At 43.3% G+C, this 13,279-nt stretch overlaps 1 protein-coding gene across 1 annotated transcript; it reads left to right on the top strand.

Annotated features, from left to right (window-relative positions):
• The first annotated feature begins 284 nt into the window (after window positions 1-284).
• On the top strand, window positions 285-12,340 carry LRIF1 (ligand dependent nuclear receptor interacting factor 1). Its single transcript, XM_082494476.1, has 4 exons — window positions 285-434; window positions 6,134-7,649; window positions 9,220-9,498; window positions 10,814-12,340. Exons 1-4 carry the CDS (start codon window positions 370-372, stop codon window positions 11,279-11,281), a joined length of 2,328 nt encoding a protein of 775 aa, XP_082350602.1. The 5' UTR covers window positions 285-369; the 3' UTR covers window positions 11,282-12,340.
• Window positions 12,341-13,279: the final 939 nt, after the last annotated feature.

Raw genomic sequence — 13,279 nt, 5'->3', positions numbered from 1 at the left:
CCGCATCGGGAGCATCGCTGGTGACAAACTCGGCCATTTCCAGCCTCTAAACCGGCCAAGCAGCAAGCACTCTCTCACGGCCGCCAACTACTTCCGACCCCCGCCGGAAGCGCTGCCGCCACTCGCTGCGCCATTTGCGGCCGCCCGGCGGCGCCGAGCTCCAACTTCCTCCCTCTCCCGGAAGTAGGCGGGCCGGAAGTGGCTGCCGATTGGTTTGCGCGGCGCGGCGGGCCGGATAAGGGCGGGGCGGGCTAACGTCACTTCCCCTCGCCCCGCCCCGCCCCACCCCGTCTCGCCCCGCCCGCCTCGGCCGTTGTCCGCCGTCGGTGCGGGGCAGCCCGGCCCGGGCCCTCCCGCCGCCGCCGCGCCATGTCCAGTCGCCCGCTGGGGGCCCCGCAGAGCCGAGAGGAGCGGCCGGGCAGCGCCACGCAGTTGTGAGTACCGGGCCCCGGGCGGCGTGGTGCGGCGCGGCGCGGCGAGGGCCGGCCCGGCCCGGCGCTCGCCCCCTCCCGGCGTCGGGCTGAGGTAGGCGAGCGGCGCCCTCCGCCGCCGTCCCGGTGCCGCTGTTCTCCCGGACAGCTCCCCGTTACGGCCGAGCTGGGAGAGACCCGCCAGGTACGGTCCCTCCCGCCCTCGGCGGGGCCCAGCGGGGTGCGAAACGGCGGAGCGGGAGGGGCCCCCCGGTTCCGCCATCTCCTCCCCCCCTCCCCCCGCTTCCCGGGGCGGGCTGTCGCCGGTCTTGGGGCGTCGGTTGTGGGAGCGTCCCCCTTTCTGGGGGAAGTGGGCGGAGGACGTGTCGCTGCGCTGGTGTCCCTCCCTCCCCCCGGGCTCTCCACGCCTCCGCCCCGGCACGCGGTGCGCTCGCCGGGCTCGACGTCGCTCGCCGCTTCGCCCCGCGGAGTTGGTGTTTACGGGAGGCCGGTGGAGTCGCGGTTGGGTTCGGCTGGTGCTGGAGGCAGCCGGGAACCGGGAGCGGGATGCGGGATATGGGGATTCAACCTTTTACAGCGGCAGAACAGCTCTACACCAACCTGTTAATTCGGCTACAACGTGAACGTGCGACTGTAGAGCCGATGCGAGGCAGATGATACCGGCTCTAACCATGCCAAGGAGATTTCCTAGGCTGCCTTAGACTCCGTGTTTACATTCCTGCGTTAAACTGGCTGGAGCTCAGCCGTGGCCGACTGCTGGAGTCGGGGTTTGGCTCCCGATGCATTTTGCTCGTCTCTTGGGAGTTCTCTAATTGCTGCACGTAGTTAGTGCAGAGTTTTGTGTTAGCTCGTTAGAGCCAGGGGGTTACTGTAGCCGTGGGTTGTACCTTTGGTGCCGTTGATGTTCTCGGCAATTATGCCAAAGGTTTCGTGGCTGGAGGAGGACCTGGCCGTTGATCGGTAGAGGTGTGGTTTTTATTACAACTGTCAGGACTGTTTCACGGCAGTTCGCGTATCCTAGAATAATTATCTATACTCCAAGGAATATTCCACAATGGGCGAAAGTGTTTCCATACAAAATTATTGTCAAACAGGAATTGTTTTTTGTGTCATTGTTGAAAGCTTCTGGATTACGATAAAACGCCAAGCTGTTAGGAATGGCTTGGACCTAAATTCTGGACAGAATTCCTACGCAAATGCAACATAAATTTCCAGATTTCCTTTGGGTAATAATAACAAAGAATATTTTGTTATAATATCCAGCTAATACATGGATGGGATACGGCTATATAAAATAAACATAGACTGCAATCAATTAATTTTGCTTTGTTCCTAGGTGTACACTTCCAATTTATAATAAATGTTATTTTGCCATCTCCTGGATTCAGCGCAACCCATTAAAATAAATCAAGTCAGTTCTCTGAAGTTTGTAGTGGCTTGTAGTCCCTGTTTGATTTATTTATATTCATAGAAGATGAAAGTTGCGTCTGAATAGCTGGGAGTAAAGGCAGACTAAAGTGTAGCTTGTTTCTGCTGAAAGGGAGTGTTTTTTCTGACGACTTTGAAGTATAATTGAAGTTTAAGCAAGTTTTTCTGTCTTTTTTTATCTCCACTGAAATATTTTTTAGATGGCATGATCATGATTTCTGTTGCAGTAATGTGTTGGGATGCCCCAGTGGTTGCAATGGATTTGGCGAATGGTTTTATTTACTGAAAATATTCTGTGGATGTTTTTCCTAATGTAAAAATTCGGGACAGTATTTTGTTGTTTGAGCTTGCTGCTTAGTAATAAACAATATGGGGTCAGAACTTTAGACAATAAAATTGGTGTGTCTGATCATATAAGTGAAGAAAAAAGGAATTCTGTTTCAATTGAGGGAAACATAGGCTATTCGGTATTCATTTTATTTTGCTAGCTTGACAGAGATAAATAAATGAATCTGTCTTCCTGTTTCTTTCTGTTACCTCTGCTTTCATAGCTTGCTTAATGCCATTTCCACCGTTGAGCAGGAAGCTTTTGATATCGCCATGCAGACTACTTACCTGAAGAAATAACAACCTTTTTTTGGTGAAGAAAAGTGTCATCTAGTTGACCGTTCCCTCTGTGAACGTCACAGAATTTTAATTTTTTTTTTTTTTTTTTTAAAGAAAGCTGGCTACCTGAATTTGGGAGTTTCTATGGTGACATTAGATAAGATTTCTACTTTTTTTTTTTTTTTTATTCCACAAGCTTATTGTCCTCAAGTTCTGTTCAGGCCTTGGGCCATGCTAAAGTGTCATAACAAAAGAAGTATTTCCAAATGTTAATATATGAGATTTGAGGAGGTTTATATTTGTGGTTTAGGCAAGTGAGGGAGGATGAAGAGGAGAAAGAAAACTCTACGTCAGTAATTATGGGAAGAATCCCCAAGTACAACTAATAATAATTCCTATTATTATTATTATTTTATTTTTATTTTTTAGGAAAAGAAATACCTGTGCTTAAACTAAATTATTTGGACCCTGTTAAGAGGGGGATACTGATGGAAAGATTTTTTTCACTCGGCTTAAGGAATTCTTAAAACGTATTCTTCAAAGAAGCAACGGCCTGCAGAGTGAATTAAAATAGCTTCTGGCTCTCCTCTTTGTCACTCAATAATGTACGAAAAAGCTGAAAATGCTTTATTTTATTTTTTGGTAACACGAAACATCAGTCCTGGGTATTTCTCTCACCTGGAAAAGTCTTTAGTGATGTGAATTATATACGGTGAAGCATTTTCAACTTATATCTGAAAGAGCAAAAACATCTGTAAACTTTGACAATACCATCTTTCCTCTGTCATAGATGTTTGAGTAAATATGTATGAATACAACTTCTCAATCTCATCTGAACATTTCCTTTCCTTCTTTCTTGCCTGTCCGTTAGCTTTTTGCACTCCTGTAAGTACCTGCTACTTGTTTCAAGTAAAAGAATGTTACTTTCCAGAAAACTGTAATTTTGGGGTTTCTTGCTCTTTTTGCATAGAGTGTGAAGATAAAACACTGCTGTTGTCTTCCGTAATCATGAAAATCGGAATGAGCTGGAGTTCAGGCAAATCGGATTTTTTTTAAAAGGAGTTTTCTTCCTCGGCTTACTTAAAAGATCCCGTTTGTAGCGCGGTGTCAAACCCATTTTTTTAAGCCCATTGAAAGGGAGGGGAACAGTGACTTGAGGTAGAAACGAGAAGGGGGAGGGGGTGAGCGCTGGAAACCGGCGTTGCTGCTGAAGAAAATATTCATGCAGACGCATCTTCTCTCTCATCTTTCTCTCTCGTTTTTTTTTTCTTGCTTCCTCTCTCTCTCTGATCTGCTTCCTCTCCTCTTGCCCAAAAGTTAGCGGTATCCCCTTGCTTTGACAGGTGGAGGAGCGTGCCTCTTTGGAGGTTTCTTCTGCCCTTTGATGCCTATTTGCAGTGGTAGTTAGTTTGAGTGGAGGTAAGTGCCCGTTTGCTCTGTAAAAGCTGTAGTGGTTCAGCAGTTCCGTGGCTGTGGAACTCGCTGAAAATTTCCTTCTGAATTTGCCTTCAGAATATTAATTCTTGTGTATAGAAGAGAAGATCATGGGATTATTAAAGAAGCGTTGAGAGGCTGAAAGCGTACAACAGAGACGGATGCTGCCAGGGAGCGCAGGGCTGGTCTTCCTAATTCTGCATTATCAGCAGCGCTGGGAGGTTTAAACTGGCTCCAAAAGTGAGTCTTTTCTGCTCTAATTAAGTTCGAGCATACAAATATTTTTAATTGCTCTTTGGTTAAGCAAAAATATTTCTAGAAGATGATTACCCTTCAGTGCTAGTCCTTCTCAACTGTCGTTTCTGATTCCAAAACATCCAACTCCATTTTACTACTAAAACCCCTGATGGCAGCTCCCGCTAGGAACTGTGTGGTATATTGCTCACGTTTTCATTTTCAGTACGTTTTTTTTGTTGTTGTTGTTTTTGAAAACAAGTATTGCAAAATTTCCTGCCCACTGCATTGATAAGTCACGTAAATGTCTGCTTTTTCATACGGTATGCCTAGAAATGAGGCATTGTACCAAAATGTGGGATGTGGGAGTTAATTCTGAGGTTACAGTGAGGAAAAACCTTTATGTTTTAGACAGACAACATGGTTATTTACGTTGACCGCCAAGGGGAACGTGACCCCTCAGACTGTAGCAGGAGCTGTCCAGCTCTGGGAGTGAAGAGCATCCTTGTGGTTTGTCACTTGATGGGAAAAGGCAATGTCACGGCTGACTTCTTGAGCAGATACAACGGTGGAACGCATGAATGATACCTCCTAGTCACTCTCTTCCAAGCTGAGTTGGAAGTCCAAACTGTGACGCTTCCCTGCCAGAAAAAAAATGCCAGTGTTTCAAAACTGCTTGGCAGTAAACAGAACACAGTACTGATGTCATCTGGACTGGGAAATACTCTCACGTCCATGTTCTCAATGCATTTATTGATGTAGAAAGCCGATGGGATGGAGCTAGAATGCTCTTGGTGACTGAAAGTGGAGGTGGCAGCCTTGCCTTTTAATTGTTCTGGATCTGATGTGAAGACCATGAAACCTACTTCCAGTTCATTTGGTCTCTTCTTTACTAGCGAGGGAAACTGTTTTGATCTTATCTTTCTCAGCATGCCATGTTGCTCCTGCAGTGCTTTGGGCATTAGATTATTCTTCTGAGAGTCCAGGAGTTCTTTGAGGAAGATGCCTGCACGTGGGCAACCTCACTTGAAGTGGGAGAGATTCTCTGTCTTGCAATGGACTTTAAAAATCCTGGCATTTGAAGCAGTCACGGCTAACTTGTTATTTGACATGGGTCTATCTGTTTCTTTGCTGGTTTTGAGTTCCTATCTTCATCTGAAAAAAAGTCTGTATTTACTCTTCAGATTTCACTGGTGCTGTTTCCACGTATTCCTCCTCATTCTTGAAGCCTTTTCTTTCCTAGACTTAGACTTCTGTTCGCATAAATCTATGTACCTTGACATAATTTGAGGTTGTTTTTTTTCCCCATCTCTTTGAAGATGACCACCTTTGTAGTCTATATCTGCCTAAAGAGTGAGCGGGGAGGTGAGACGTAGGCATGGGAGGTGGTCATCCTGTTCCACAAACTAAATGTATTCTGCATCTTAATTTCTTTTTTTTTGTATGTATGTGTCTGAAGTAATTTCTACTTCCATCTTTTCATGTGCCTAATCTGCCTGCATTTTCCCGAAGCTTTCCTGAAATTCATACTTTGTAGCACTAGGTAGGGATATTAATAGTAACAGGGAGATGGGAAAGCAAAAAATATGGGCTTTCTGTAGAATCGGGAGATAATGTTTTTCTTTTTCAGAATGAAAGGCCCTGTGAATAGAAGAGGAGGATAATGTAAGGTGTTTTCTTGGGTCTTTTAACTTATTTTTATCTGAAAAGGATGCCATTTCTTGCTACTCTGTGGTATAAAAGTTTGACATTATTTTCAGATAGTCTGTGGTATTCTGAAATGCGAACCCAAAACGTACACTAAGTAGATCAGTATGGTTTTTGCCAGTGAAGTTCCTGAGGATTAGATCAGGCATTTTTCAGTAGTTAATCTGCTTCTAAGGTGTAGCAGTGCTGGGTATACAATTCACTGATGCACATTAATTAAAATATCTATGCTGTGTTCACTTATGCTATCTTTCGTTTTTCTTTTTCTTTTTTCTTTTCTTTGTTTTGTTAAGCATTGCAGGCTGTGTGTACCGAGTAGTTCAGACGACGGGACCAGATGGAAAAAACCTTCTGAAATTACTTCCAATTTCTCAATCTTCTGGAAGCTTTGTGCCAATAGTTCAGTCTTCAGCCATGCCAAATAATTCTAAAGGGAGTATTTCTACTCCAGTCCATCTTACTTTTAAGACACAGCTTGCCAATACTACTGCACCTTCATCTGTTACGATACCTGTTTTTCAGTCTCCTAATCCTGGAAAGATTATTCTTACAACGACATTAGACAAACAGGAAAGTGTTAGGGCAGGTTCTGAAAAAGAAAGCCCAGTTCCAAAATCAGCTGCCAACATCCAGAGCAGTTGCGTTTCAGTTGATAGACTGTCTTTGCAGAACATTGCTGTTACAAGTTCATCTAACCAGAGTAACACCGCGTACATGTTGGTAAACACAACAAGTCTTCCAGTTGCTGTCAAGTCTCCAATGCTGCCCTCTGGCCACCACCTCCAGATACCGGCTGATGCAGAAGTGAAATCTGTCCCAGCTTCTTCTTTACCATCTGCAATACAGCATAAAATACTTGCAGCTGCAGCAACAAATGTGTCTGGAGGAGCTGATGGTACAAAAATGCCAACTGTCATTTATGTGTCACCAGTGAACACAGTGAAAACAGTACTTCCCAAGTGTTTGCAAGCCATTTGCCCAAAACCTGCCACAGAAGTTTCAAAAACATTAATAATGACAGCTACGCAAAAGGCAAATAGCTCTTCTCCTGAGACAGTAAAGTCTGACGGTCAGCAGTGCCAGCAAACTCCAATGAAATGGATTGTGCAAGAAAGTCCGCAGTCAACAGCGCCCTGCCTTATTCCTGTAAAGTCGTCAAATAATGTGGCTTCCAAGATCTTGAAAACTTTGTCAGACCTGAAGAATGTGGAAGTTAACTCTGCAAATATTTTACCGCTCTGTTCTAGTGGTCCTGGTGGAAGCCAAACAAAAATCACACCTATTAAAGATAATGCTCTGGTCATGTACAATGGGAAAGTCTATTTGTTGACCAAAAGAGGCTCTGATGTTCTGTCAGCCCAAGCTGACAAACAAGCATCTTCCTCTTCTGATGCTTCGCTTAAAAAGGAGACATCCAAGTTAATCGATTCTACTGCAGTCAATAAAATAACCAATAAAGTAGTGAATCTGGTGTTGTCAAAAAGCAAAGGAATGGTGCTGTCTCAGAAAGATCCCAAAACGTGTACGGGCTCCAAAAATTCTTTACCAACTGGATTAAGAAATGACTTAAAATCTGCACCTGCAGCTCCGGTGACACCACATGCTAATCAGCAGAATTCCACTGTAAACCAGAGAAAGAGTTTGCCCTTCACTGAGAGCATTTCAAGTGGAGTGACTCCTGTTACAGCAGTAGGGACACGGGAAAATGGGTGCCAAAATGGCAGAGAAAAGATTCATTCCCCCAAAGCAGCGAGTGCTGTTTTGCCTCAGTCTAAACAAGAGTGTGCTTTCAGTGAAGACTGGCAAAAGGTAACTCTCTCCAATAAACCTGCCCATCTCAGTCTCTGCTAAATTGTTATATGGTCCTGGTTCTATTTGAATAAAATGGCTATTAATAAGTTCACGGATTTTTGTAACCAAGTATCACTGGAAATGCTGGTCTGAAGTGTGGTTCTAATCAATAAATGATCTTTATTTTCAGTAAGATCGCACTATGCAAGTGAGAAAATGCATAAAGAAAAGAAAGTGGCGGGGAAAAGAGGACTTCTTATTTCCTCGCAAGATAAATTGTCAGTAACAACTGAGGCTATCGGGAAGTTGTTCATTGTTTGAGCTCTGGGAACTATCTGCTCTCTGGTGGTGTTGGTGCCACATCGCAGCACAGCCATTGACTGTTGTAGGTGTGATTATGTGTAGTTTGCAGCTCCGCAAGAGGAAAACAAGGTGTAAGAGTGGGGTTTGTCATCCAGAGACAAACTCTGGTGTTGCACTAAGTCACCTCCAATCTCCGCTGCCTCAGACAGCCAAAGGCAGGAGCGTTGTTTCCCGCCTTTCATGCCATGATGGGAAGGGATCCACCTCCTTTGACTCACGGTTTCATGTCAGGCAGAAGAAAATCCTGGGATCTTTTATGGCTTTTCCCCCTTCATGCTGGACCTACATATTCTTTTAAGAGCATAAGGTCGAAAAGACATAAAAAGTCCTTGGCCTCAAATCCCACAAACTCTACCTATGAAGGATTGTAGGTCAAGTTTTCAGTTGCTCAGGAGGCCAGAATGAATTTGCCTCCAGATAAAAAAATCATTCTGAAGCTAGTTTACGCTTGCTTGTGTTGACAGAAGTGTCAGCTAAGCATATTTGTGCAAATTTTAGACATTTAATCGTTGCAGCAGGTTGTAGGGCCTCTTTTGTGATTGTTCCTCACCTGGAAAATGGTTAAAATAGACTGGTATGGGTTGGTTTTTTTTTTTCTTCAGTGCTGTGTGATGCCAAGTATTAGCATTCTCATTTGCTTTAACCTCCGTGAAAAAGAGCGTATCAAATGCTTGCTGCTTTTAGTCCGTAAATTTGCAAGCCCATGGATTGCCAGACAGTACTGATGTGAGATTGACCGTGAAGATCAGAAAGAGCTCAGGTTGCAACGAGGTTAGGTAGAAGAGATGGCCAATAGCGCTTTGTTACCATTATGAACCCCTATGCAAATATGAAATGCATTCAACGGTCTGAAAGTGACACTGTAAAGACGCTGTCTGATCTTCCGTCATCTTCCTTTGCTACTTTGAAGTTAGGAATCGCCTAGAGCAGGTGATTCCCTTGTTGCTTCTTTTTATTCTGTGGTTTATTAGTTGGACTGTGTTCTGGATGTTCCACAATGTACTTGGGGGTTTTAAATAACTAACAAGAGTGTTAGACCCATGATAATATGTATATAATTTCTCAAAATTGGCTTATCTGTCTTAAATGTAACTTGCGGAATGGCAGACAAAACGAATGTTTGCCTGTCTCTTTAGTAACTAATTTGTAGTTTATATGTACGGAGAGAGGAGAGAGAAAGTGAGAGAGTGTGATTGATGGCGCTCTCACTGTTTCTATATTTCAGATCCAGTGTGAAAAGATGGATTCACCAGGAAAGGTTGTTCAACTCAAACACCAAGAGAAGCCACATTGGAAACAATACTTGGAATTAAGGAAAAAATTTGGTCTCTCTAAGGAGGAGAGAGTGTACCTTAAGAGAATACCATTAAGGACCTCCTACGAGAAACCAGAAGAAAGCGTTTGTTGCAGTAACAACTTGAAAAGGACAAATGATTCTTGCAGTTCATCACCGTTAGATGCGGAAAAAACAAACCAGCATCAAGAAAGTGTTGAAAGGGAAAAGGTATCTTGACATTTTTCAGTGCTAAAATGTGTACTGCGACACATTCAGAAAGCACCACGTGTGTAGTCGCTCCAGAGCTGCATGTTGATCTGGACCCTCCAACCTCTGGATTCATGGGGGCAAGTCAGTCGTTGTTCTCTGGTCCCTGTGAGAATTGTTCCTAGAACTTGTTTGTGTGCCACAACGGAGTTGTGTGATTTCAGTATGACTTGAGCACCATCTAAGAATTGTTATCCTCTTTTTGGGCTCCACTGGAGGAAATCTGAAGAACAACTGCTTTGGAAAGGACTCAGACCCTCTAGTGGTGGCTTAGCAGTCGAAGGGATGGTTTTTATTGGAGTAGAAATCACACCTCTGTATCCTGAGTTATATTTAGTCTTCTGCAAACAATTATGTTTATCCGGTAGTGAATGGATATAAGCAGAGTAATAGAAGAATAACTCCTTGTGAGGCTTTACCCTCAAGTTTGAAATCAGTCAAGTGCCATTATTTCAAGGCACTTTAGTCACTCCCAGGACTAGGTGTGGCTGGCTTCCAAAAAAGGGTATCCACTTAGTCAGGTGTGGTTTTGTTAAAAGAGATTTACCTGTGTACCTCTCTGATCTTTAGAGTCACAATTGTCTTTACAAACGCAGTCCTTTGGCTAGAAACTTGCTTGGGTGCTTCTGGAAAGGTTCCCTCGGTGTAAGGACTTCCATCTTAATGCATTCAAATGACTTTTATCCATCCAAAGTAGTTCTGTTCAGCCACAGTGTTCTAAATTTTCTTTTGTATGATTCTACCCAGTCAAAGGTTTTCTCAGGTTTTAATAATTCTGCGTTCAGAGCCCTGCTTTGAGCAGCTCTCCTGGCTGCTCTCAGTAAAGTACGTTAACATTTAAATAACAAAGCAGCTGGGAGGAATACAGTCTTGTAATGGACATTATTGCTCACGTTTGAGCTTTTTGGAAGTGTAAGCATGAAGAATTCTTCCATTTTGAATTTTCCCGTCAAGTTAGATGGAAAGTTTTTGTCTTACACTACAGTTAAAGAACTTAAGCAGCAAGAGGAGATGGTGGGTACGCACAGGAAAGGTGGAAGTGCACTGTTGACTAAGGAAGGAATTTATTGTTCTGGAATTGTTAACTGGGAATCTTTGCTAGAAGAATACCGAACACGGAAGTATGTTTGCGCAAATTGCTAAAAGAAACATCTTCCATATAGTAATTCTAAGAAGCTTGCAACAAATAACTTGTAATTTGTGCTTAGTGATGTTATAATTTAGAATGATGCTCAGTTTAACAGGAGTATATTTTGTATTTTTCTTGACTCTACAGATAATTGTGGATCTGGAAGAGGATTTGACTAAGAAAAGAAAAATCAAATCTTCGCCATTGTCAGACAGCGCAAAGAGAAGGAAAACTTCAGTCAGATCAACCACAAGTCCAAGTTCAGAAAATACCAGCTCAAGTTCCAGTGTACGTAACAGAAGCGTTTCACCTCCACCAGTCTTATTGCAGCAAAGTATTGCTACAGACTTTGTTACGTCGTCTCTAGGGAGGGACTCTGAGCAAGACCCAGACTCTCAAGATGGTGACGTTACAGACTCAAATATTCCGGTTTTAGTGTCTTGTGAAGATGATACTTCAGTTCTTGAGGGTTCTTTCAGAGATGATGCTTTCCCTTTGACTCCCCCAGACTTGGACGAAACGATACGGGATGAAAAAATAAAACGACTTAAACAGCTCTTAAGAGAACGAGAAGCAGCGCTTGAAGAGATGCGTAGAAAAATGCAGCAAAGCTGAAATACTGAAGCTGGTGATTCGGACCTTATTCATCTTCCTTTCAGGGACTTCAAAGAAGAAATTCCTTGTTTAAATGAATGTGATTTTTTTTTTTTTTTTTCTGGTAGATAGAAGATCTTAATGAGATTTACAGTATGTGTGTATTTAGAAAAGTATAGGTTTCCTGTTAAAAACCAGAAATAAAAGACTCGGACCATCAAATTCTGCTTCTGGACGTTGTATGTATCAAAGAATGCAGAAGAATGGCATTTTTATTAGTGTATTCTCCATATTTTGAATTGAGGGGTTTCTGTATTAGTCCTAGTAAATAGACTTTCCCACTTTGGAATTCCATGGCCTATGTCTTAGAAACTGAATGTAAATAGCAAACCCCCACTGTAGATATTTTTTTGTTTCCTAATGTTTTATAGTGCTTTTGTGAATTCCTGAGAACTGTCATAAAAGGTCAATGGTCAGTGTTTAATAAATGCTATTTAAGTGGTCTGGGAATTAGACTTCAGGCAGTAATAATGCAGATATTTGTACGAAACCTCTTACGGATGTGAAGACGGAAGCAGTGGAAACCCCTGCGGACGGTTACCTAGATATGTGTTTCTTACTGTTATTGTTGTAAGCCTTTATAAGGCCTTTGCCGGCTGTGGAACGTTGAAGTTTGGTTGTGGGGTTATTTTTAGAGGGGGAGGTGTGTGGTGGTTTGTTTTGTTTTCGTTTTTTTTTTAAACAAAATGATGTTGAATAATAACTTGTTGAAGCAGAAAAAAACCCATATTTCTTTATGCGGGGGTGGTATCTAATAATTCTTGAGTATCTTTTCCATTCTTTTGTTCGGTCGTTATTTGAACTTGTCTCTTGCTGCCGTCATTTGATGCTCCCTTAGTTCTGCATTGTAGGAGAGAGTGTGCACTCAAACTGTCTTTGCCATCGTCATTTTTATACGTCTTTGTAGTGTGTTTTCCAGCATATTCTATCATGTGTTGTGCGGACGCCTTTCACTACCCTCTGTTGTCCATGTCATCGCATCTTGTAAGGCTCTTCTGCGCTTCTTCAGTCTTTATTGTTACAGCCATGAAAAACTGTTTTGCCAACAGAATTTGTCATTGTTTTTTTCTTGTCGGTTTATGGTTATATTCAACACCTCTGATCCCTGTAGAACTCCATTGCTGATTTCTGTTCGCGGGACGCTATTTGATACTCTTCCTATTTTCTGTATATTAATCAAATTTTCATCTGCAAGGTTTTTCTTTATTATCACGTGGCTGCCCAGCGTGTCTGTAGGGTTTTGGCTTTGGAGGCACGACTTTGGAGAGCCTGGTAGACTGCGTCAGTCCTACGTTCCTTATTAATATGCCTCTTGGCAGTGTGAAAAAACTCAAGTGGATTAGAGAGGCAGGAGCGCCTTTTGCAAGGGAAGAAAAAGACGGTCCCTCCTCTGACGTGCTGGAGGTAGACCAGGTGTAGGAGAAGATGATACACCACACAGGCAATGGAGGGTGAAGAAGGAAGGTATGTAATGGCACTAAACTCTTTGATGGTTGAGGTTACTGTAGAAGAGGCAGGTGCCTGTGATAGCCCAAGCGAGTAAGGGTGACATTATCATGGCATCCACGGGTTCACTGTGCATGGAGTGAGCGTTTTGGGGCAGAAATCCCGTAGTTTAGCATAGGGAGAGAGACACCTAACGAAGGGCTGATGCACAGCGGAGACAATGATGTGCGCAAATTGGGTCTCACGACCTACGTTATCCTGCAGCCCAGGTACCACAGAGCTGCAAGCACACGCAAGACGGCTGAGCGCCTGAGGAAAGCACCATGTTGGTTGGACCAGTGACCTGTAGCCTGACAGTGAGCCCGAGTTGCTTATGGAGCTGGTGTGCACAGCTGCTGTGTGTCCTTTATCGATAAATGTGCAAAGCAAAGAGGCTAATTTATGGGAGATGTTTGGTTTTGGTTTTTTTGGGGTTTTTTTTTTTTTTTTTGAGCGGCCAGTGATACCTGTGAA

The sequence above is a fragment of the Vanellus vanellus genome (genome assembly GCF_965231255.1).
Source record: "Vanellus vanellus genome assembly, chromosome: 23".
NCBI lineage: Eukaryota > Metazoa > Chordata > Aves > Charadriiformes > Charadriidae > Vanellus > Vanellus vanellus.
The sequence above is the reverse complement of the archived record's forward strand: the minus strand, read 5'-3'. Positions and strand labels throughout refer to the sequence as shown.